General features: G+C 41.6%; 1 protein-coding gene across 1 annotated transcript; it reads right to left on the reverse strand.

Annotated features, from left to right (window-relative positions):
- Positions 1–1,373: 1,373 nt before the first annotated feature.
- On the reverse strand, positions 1,374–6,073 carry LOC103457949 (uncharacterized). The gene is made up of 2 exons (XM_008398442.3): positions 4,881–6,073; positions 1,374–3,788 (listed from the first exon to the last, which is right to left on the reverse strand). Exons 1-2 carry the CDS (start codon positions 4,921–4,923, stop codon positions 2,359–2,361), a joined length of 1,473 nt encoding a protein of 490 aa, XP_008396664.3. The 5' UTR covers positions 4,924–6,073; the 3' UTR covers positions 1,374–2,358.
- Positions 6,074–8,713: the final 2,640 nt, after the last annotated feature.

Consider the following 8,713-nt stretch of genomic DNA (forward strand, 5'->3'; position numbering starts at 1 on the left):
AAGATGAACATAGTTATTTCAGTTATTAAAGATGCTTTCAGTTGCAGGCGGCTAAATAAGGGGCTCAACAAGGGCAAAATTCATGCTCGAATCGCCACTGACGGTTAAAGGAGAAAGGTTAGCAAGGATACAGAACATAAAATATAATAAAAGATTTAATTGTACACAGTGAGCACACCGCTTTCTGACATGACAAGCTGGACCTCTAAGCTAGACAGTACTCCCAATTAAGATTACTGTGAATATTTTCTAACAAGCACCATGCGGGCCGTCACCATGTTGCTATGTGATAGTGAGAGAGCGAGGGTGTAGGCATGCTCAGGGGAATGCCTTTAGGATGATGGTGATGCAGAGTGACTATGAACATGTATTTCCCAAGATTTTCTTGAATCTCCTCCCTTACTTTTTTTTTTTGGGGGCGGGGGGGTTGTTGTGTGTGTATGTTTTTATGAAATGCTTTCCGAGACCCATCTCCAATTTTCCTCCCTGCCCGTCTTGTTTAACTTCCAGTTGTCATAGAAACCTTTTGGCCCTTTTAGCATAAGTTTTGTCTAGGGTCGCCAATGATGCTCATCTCCATAGTAACTGTGACTTAAAAAAAAAAGATTCAAACCTTCCAACTAGAAGTGCGACATTTACGTATGGGCATAGTGCAGTAAGAATGTGCATTTTCTGGGACATTCAGTATTGACTGGCAGACATAAGGCTAGGAGTTAAGAAAGCACTAATCTCTCCATGCCCAAATAAAACTGTGTAGCAGCTGCAAATCCAGAGATGTCTTATACGGGGCTATAATTTGATGTAAAGATGGGTTTGATGGGTTCAACAGTGCTTCCCATCCATCCATTTTTTTTACACCCTTGTCCCTTAGTGACAAGGGACAAGGGGTCGGGGGAGGTGCTGGTGCCAGTCTCCAGCTAACATTCCGGGCGAGAGGCGGGGTCACCCTGGACAGGTCGCCAGTCTGTCGCAGGGCAACACAGAGACACACAGGACAAACAACCATGCGCACACACACTCATAGGGGCAATTTGGAGAGGCCAATCAACCTGACAGTCATGTTTTTGGACTGTGGGATGAAACCGGAGTACCCGGAGAAAACCCATGCATGCACAGGGAGAACATGCAAACTCCATGCAGAAAGACCGGGGGCCGGGAATTGAACCCAGAACCTTCTTGCTGCAAGGTAACAGCTCTACCAACTGCACGGGTTAGGGGTTAGGGTTGCAGCCAATAGTGCTTCCCATTCAACTCAAAAGTATCTTTACACAAGCAGTAGCACAAATGTTTTCTATAAATAAAAATGTGAAAAGTTCTCAGCTTGAGTTCTGTTGTAGAGGATGGAAAAAAAAAATCTGAGAAAACAAAAGAAATCTCTTATTTTGTTTATTTACAAGCTACAAACACTGCAACATAGCTTGCCAATACAGGAAGTTAGAAAAGTGGTTTGAAACCTTAGTGAACCATTTGGGAATAGGAGTTACGTACATAACCCATGCTCATTTTTTTTCTGGGGTGAACTCGATGGAATTTCACAAAAATTATTTCAGATTTATACATCGCGAAAAACATGCCCAATTCAAAATGTATACACACACATCTACATCTGTATGGAGAAAATTGCTACAACAGGTATGTTTTAAGATGTCAAAATGAGGCAAAAGGAGGCGATCCAGACAGACGTACAGACGGCAGTACAGAAAGTAGCGGTGATGCTAATCTAACTAAGCTATCAAGTGCTTAAACTGAGAAAATCCTTGTGAACTACAAAGGGTTCCCAAAAAGTAGAGTGCAGCTATAGAAAATGGGCTTTAATCTGCTTATGTCAGCAATGTCTCAGGGCAGAGAAACTAAATCAAGAGTCTCAAACATCCACACAGTGCAACGGAAACAAAAGGAAGTGACGTAATGCATCTTACCCAATCACAACAATCCAGGAATAGATAATAAAAACGTAGGATTATGTGATATTAGAAAATAAAAGCCATGCATGTTCACAATTAACTTACTTCAGACAATAATAAGAGAAAAAAAATTATTTTTTACATCAAACGATTTTCAATAATTAAATGAGTCTGGTAAAGAAAAAAAAAAAAAAGGAATTTCAGGGTACACTCAAAACAGACCTGTGCTAAAGCTCAATCTGAACAATCAATGAAATACACGGAATAAAATGTGACTGGCTAAAACTACCGGTTATATAATCTAATCTAATCATAATCTGTAAATGATGTAAAATGTTTAAAGATTAGAATAAAATAAAAGCAAAACAAAACAGGACCCAAGTTGAAATTGAGTCAAGACCATAGACAACGTACAAATATTTCACAGCTAAGTGAAGCTGTGCAGATCGAGTATTCATACTGAAATCGTTTGCTCTCCAGTGTGGATCCTCATGTGTCTGTTTAAATTTGATTTCTGGGTAAATCTTTGTCCACATAGATCACAACAGAAAGGTTTCTCTCCTGTGTGGCCTCTCATGTGGATTTTTAAACCTGCGCTTTGGCCAAATCTCTTCCCACATTGATGACAAAAGAAAGTTTTCTGTCCTGTGTGAACTATCATGTGAGTGTTTAAACTTGATTGATCGCGAAAACGTTTTCCACAAAGATCACAGCAGGACAGTTTTTGTCCTATGTGGATCCTTGCGTGTCGGTTTAAATATGATTTAGAACCAAATCTTTGTCCACATAAATCACAACAGAAAGGTTTCTCACCCGTGTGGATTCTCATGTGAATGTTTAGACTTGATTTATGGCTATATCTGTTGTCACATAGATCACAACAGAAAGGTTTCTCTCCCGTGTGGACTCTCATGTGGAATGTTAAACCTGCGCTTTGGCTAAATCTCTTCCCACATTGATGACAAAAGAAAGGTTTCTGTCCTGTGTGAACCATCATGTGAGTGTTTAAACTTGATTGATCGCGAAATCTTTTTCCACAAAGATCACAGCAGGACAGTTTTTGTCCTGTGTGGATCCTCATGTGTCGGTTTAAACATGATTTAGAACCAAATCTTCGTCCACATAAATCACAACAGAAAGGTTTCTCACCCATGTGGATTCTCATGTGAATGTTTAGACTTAATTTATGGCTATATCTGTTGTCACATCGATCACAAGAGTAAGGTTTCTCTCCCGTGTGGATTCTCTTATGTACACTTAAAGTTGTTTTTCCAGTAAATGCTTTACCACAGTCTTCACATGCAATCCTCACTCCTGTCTGTACTTTCTTTTGTGAGTCAACATTTTTCTTCTCTGTAAAACACGCATTATCCTCAGAGGTTGAAGACTCCATTTCTGACTGCGTCACGTGTTTCTGAGGAGAGCGACCGTGAAGAAAATGATCAGTACCCTCAGATGAGCAAACAGGTTTGCTAACAATATTTCTATCCGACTCGGGAGCTTTGCTCCCCTCGCAGGCATTGTGCCCGTCTACATCATCGTCCTCTCCGTTGTCCTCGGCGCCTATGGAAATGGAACCATCTCCGTGATTTTGCCTAGTAATAGATATTCCCCCATTATTCTCTTCTGGAAGCTCACTGCCTTTAATTTGATCTTGATAAAACTGTGAGAGCAGAGGGGGCTGTTTATCATTTTCACCAGTGCCAGAGGCTGGAAACCTGATGGCATTGATCTCCTCCTTCCTGTTGAGCTGCTCCGCCCCCAGACTGACGCAGACTCCCTCCTGTTTCTCCTCCATGTGGTGGAGCTCAGGGTCATGGAGGTCAGCACAAGATCTGTGATATTCAGGGGCTTTTTCTTTAATCGCCATCATCCGCTTGATATCTGCAGGAAACATTGAAGCACATTATACATATTAGAAAAGAAAAGTATATATTAGAAAAGGTCGCTCGAGTGAAATGCTCATCCTCTCTGGCTAGGTAAAAGACTGCTTCTTTAAAGAAACTCTGGAACAAAGATTTATCTGTTGACTGTGTATTCAGTAATTGTAAAAGTCTGAAACTGCCCTGAGCTCCGATGACATTGCCAAAGTGGTTTTATTTTCTCTAACCTCAGAGAAGGTGATCCACAGCAGAAAGCTTCATCCGTCTCTAAGCCAAGAAGAGCAAAAGCATTTCACTTTTCCCAGGGACCGCTGCGGGTAAACGGCTTCCTAAGTAAGATGCTATGTTTTGGTAGCAGAAGCTAGATCAACTGAGGAAGAAGAGAGAGCTGGTTCTAATGAAGGACAACAACCCAATTTATTTGAGAACTGCACAAAAAGGCAATGGCCAGGCTACTGGGATAGTAGTTACCAGTAAAAAAGATCCTTTAGGTAACTAGATAATTTGCCTGTTTGAAATTAATGAAAGATTTTTGATATTGGGTAATATATACGGTTATAGTAATCAAAGCAAAAGATTGATTTCAGAATTAATATTTTAAAAGATCTGTCTCAAAGATATCTCAATTGTGCTGTTATTTTTGGAGGAGACCACAATGGATGAATGGCTGAATAAAACCCTCTGGGATTAGTAAACTGAAGGATTAATGAATGTAATTAATCATTCCTTTGTTTAAACTTGTATCGTTTCACAAATTCCGAAAAATAGAAAGGCAGTCTATCACAGAGGACAGGGAATGCAGATAGCCAATCATGTGCAACGTTGAAAAGCTAAGTGGATTCGCACTGCTAAACATCTGAACCTCAAGCTAGCGGAGTTTTGGCACGATAGTGCCACCATACAAAGTCCCTCTTCTTCATCACACAATCTAGTTTCTTCCTCTACACTGCAGATAAGTCGCTGAAATCTTCGCTGAAATCGCTCACAACCTTCCTCCGCTAATGTGTACGCTGCCATAAGTCGGTTACTTTTAACATGTGCTCGTTACGTTACAAAATGGCGCCAACTGTTGAATGGGTGAAAACACACTTACCTAATCTGTGCAGCAGAACTTTGGGGTTGAAACGAGCCTCCATGACCTCTTGTTCCAGATTGACTTCTTTCTCCTCTTGGTAGTGATGGGCTATCTGAATCCTGGCTTCGAGGTTTGTAACGAGTAAAAAGGGGGCGTGTCCGAAGAAGCCCCGCTTCGAGGCTTGTGCTGTCTTGCTGAAAACCACGTGACTTGCAACAAACGAGGCCTCGCATTGCCTGGGTCACGTGACTGCTTCATTTTGCGTGTCGGTTTTCAAAATAAAAGTGCGATGAGCCGCGCTGCATCATGGGTTGTTGTCCATTTGGTCACGCATCAGGGGAGAATATTTGTCTTCAGTGGCCAAAATAAAATGAACATTGACCGAGACACATTTGATGTGTATTGATTATGGCACTCATCAAAATGTAATGTTTGTTACTGCTTTTCTAATTGTCTGAAATGGAGCCAGCAAGAGGAAAATCTCTGACATCTGGGAATATTTTGAGATTATCCTCACAATAAAATTCTTCTTAGATAATAATTAACCCCTCCACCTCCCAATTTCTCACCTTCTGCAAAGTTCCATTATTATTTGTAGTCTAATTAGCAAAGATATATCAGTCTTTCACAGCAGAAACAGATTTAATGGTGTTGCAGAACTAAAATTCAACATGTAGCCAAATATAAGAGCCAATTATAAATCCAAGAAAAAAAAGTGAACGCCCCAACAGGCACTGCACTCCAAAGACACCAAAACATCAAATGTCTTTATTGTCAAATCCGTCTGACATAAAAGAAAACCCAACACAACCACTGACGTTCAACATAAACCAGGATTTGATTGGCTTCAAATAATTTAAATAATTAAAACATATGACAATTAAAAATGGTTTCATTGATTCTCCTGTTAATAAACATTAGTCTGATGAAAACTTTGTGACAATATTGCATTTAGTAATTTTTGGAAGTTTGATCCAACTGAGTGACAAGGCTGTTACAGTTTCACCAGCAGATGTCCCCCTAGTGACCAATGAATGAAGCATCGAAGCTAATGAAGCTTTTTGCAAAGCAAACGGCTGGAAAGGTTCATTGCTTCACGAGGCTTCATTTGCCCATCACTACCTCTTTGTTTTAGTTGTTTCGGTAATCTCCCCCACAGCTGCAACCTCCGCTCCAGATGTTGTCTCCTCTAATGGGACTCCTGAAGCAAAGCTCCAATGTAAGTAAAAAAAAAAAAAAAGGAAAAAAAAAGGGGCGTTTGTGACATCAGGGGCGAATTTTGTAATGTAGGCTACTGCGTGGGGGAAAAACTGTTTGTATTATAACTTATCAAAGAAATATTTTGCTAGAAAAATTAATTGTTAAAAAGAATCACCAAGACAGAAATCCCCCAAATTAGTCTCTTTCGCTTTATTACTTGCTCACCGGCAAGTGCTAGGTCAAAATAGTCACTGTGTGCTACAGCTTCTACACACGTGCTTTGACGTTTATTCTGAAACCTGATTCTTAGTCGATGACATAAAATAATGATCACAACAAACATCCCCCCCCCCCCCCCCCCCCCAAAAAAAAAAAAAAAAAAATATTCATTTGACCTAGCATGCACCTCGTGGAAAAGACTAGCAAAACACAGAACATTTAATGTCGTTTATTTCAGAATATGTTTAATATTCAATGTTACAACAAATGCAGCGCGCGCACTCATTAAATCCAGCCTTGGCTACGAGTATTTAATCTCTCCTTGAACTTTTGCCTCAGGGCGTTTCTGATGCCACACTTTTCTTGTACAGGAAGCGAGGAGCAGAGACGAGCAGAATACATTTTGTGACTAAAAGAAGCATAAAGGGGGCGAGGGATAAAAACGAGTCGACAGTCAGGGAAAAATGGACAAACAAACACCTGGTTTGTCTTCTCTGTGCTTTCATACGACACCTACGTGGTACTCAGAGCTGCTTTGTTGGTATTTCATCTCTGATTTGGGCATTTGGAAGTTGGAAAGCCACGAGGTGAAAAAGGGTAAGAGAATAATGAAAGTTAAAAAAAAAAAAACTAAAAAAAAAATAACAATTATGATTAGCCTCCACTTAGTGAGAGGTCACAGAGACTTGCGAAGGGAAATCAGGAGCAACGTTTCTCACAGATTAATCGGTTAATAACGGCTGTCGCAGTAATCAGCAGTTTGAGTGTATTCGCAGAGATGAGAGCTGCTGCAGAGACAACAAGAGGGGCTGGTGGGTGGACGTGTGAGACAGAAGGAGAGAGGGAAAAATAATGAAGGCAGAGAAAATTTTATAAAGTGGTGCAGGCAAATATTTCAGATTCTAACTCCGGTTGATTCAATCTGTTGTTTTGACAGTCGGCAAGAGGCAGACAGAGTGCTGGAAATTACTAATCAGCCGAGAAGGAGGCATGATGAGGGGCTAACGCAAGAGAGGACCAGACAGCGAGGGAGGACGATGATGAAGGAAAGGGGTTAAAGAAGAGACGTGGTGGGCGGATGTGAGAGCGAGCGGCGACGAAGGGGGCACCGGGGGAACGAGAGAGCCGAGGGGCTGGACGGGCGAGGAAGAGAGAGGACACTGAAAAGTCAGGAGAGTTGCCGAGCGCGCGTTGCATATTTCGTCTCAGTCGAGCCAAAGAGCAGAAGCTGTGAGAGCGAATAATGAAACGGGGGAAGCCTGAGTGAGGGAACAGCTTTGCACTGACTAATACTCGTTACTATAGCAGCGATTTAGCATCAGGGCTGGAGAGTGGTTACATAAGAGTGGGCCAGTAGCGTCCTTTATTAAATTTGCACTCGCATCTTGAGTAGGACCTCTGTCCCGATCGGCTCATCGGGACTCTGCTTACCTGGGAGATGGAGGCCTTTTTAGCCTTCTGCACACTTTGATGTCATCGTGCAGGTCTAATCTTTTAATCCCCTATACTCCGAGATACACCCCTGCTTCTCATAAATGATTCATCTCCGTTCTGCTGGAAGGAAACGGGAGTAACATTCCAGCCACAAATGTGAACCGTTGGATGCACATTTCTCTGTAACAGATGTGCAAGAAATGATCCCATAGTTCTGTCGGTTGTGTATCGTGAAAACTTTTGCCTATATATCTGTGTTTAGATCAGGGTGATCAGCTAGCTTTTCAATAAAGAAATGTAGTGATTACATAAAGAATCAAAGGAGTTTACACAGAGACCAAGAAGCAATCTCCCTGCTGCAAAATCAACAAGGTTAAATTTGAGTTACTGCCCATAACAACAACCTTGTTGTTGTTATGGGCAACAATGCCTTCTGGAGACTTCTTTTGTGGTAAGAGGAGACAAGATTGAGCTATTAGGTTAAAAAGTGTTCCCGACACCTAAAGTGTTCCCGGCTTTAGGAGTCAATTTGGGAGCGCTGCATGGTGTTGATAGCATTTATGCTGAGGGTCTATTTTGTATTTCGCCGGCAGCGGTACTTGCGCACAAGGAGGACGGACCCTCAAACTTCAGTTCGGATCGGCGTTTGGACGATTAAAACGACGGGGAAACAACTGGATGTGCCAACAGGACAATGGTTCCAATAACAGAGCCAATCTGTGTCTGGAATGGAGAAAACGCAGCCGGACCTGCTGCGCTTGCTTAGTCCGCCGCGCAATAATCAGCGCCAGAGTGCACGGATATTTGACAAATTTCCTGCTATGATTTTCGTGTCAGCTGCTGGTTTTCTTTCTAAACATCGCCTACAGAAAGTGGCTTAATGAAAATTGCGTGTTTTACAGAACAGTATGTAACCCGGTAGTTCGAAGTCAATTTAGCAGATATTTTTATTTTTTCCCCCTCTCTCCCATTGGCAATCAGTTGTGGAACAGCTGGTG

This window comes from Poecilia reticulata, chromosome 21 (assembly GCF_904066995.2).
Source record: "Poecilia reticulata chromosome 21, P_reticulata-male-v2, whole genome shotgun sequence".
Taxonomy (NCBI): Eukaryota; Metazoa; Chordata; class Actinopteri; order Cyprinodontiformes; family Poeciliidae; genus Poecilia; species Poecilia reticulata.

What these genes read in the sequence shown, in the direction of transcription:
- LOC103457949 (XM_008398442.3), bottom strand. Translation starts at nt 4,923, where the DNA reads ATGGAGGCTCGTTTCAACCCCAAAGTTCTGCTGCACAGATTAG. An exon ending in AGTTCTGCTGCACAGATTAG is followed by an intron (nt 3,789 to 4,880) that starts GTAAGTGTGTTT and finishes TGTTTCCTGCAG; the next exon opens with ATATCAAGCGGATGATGGCG.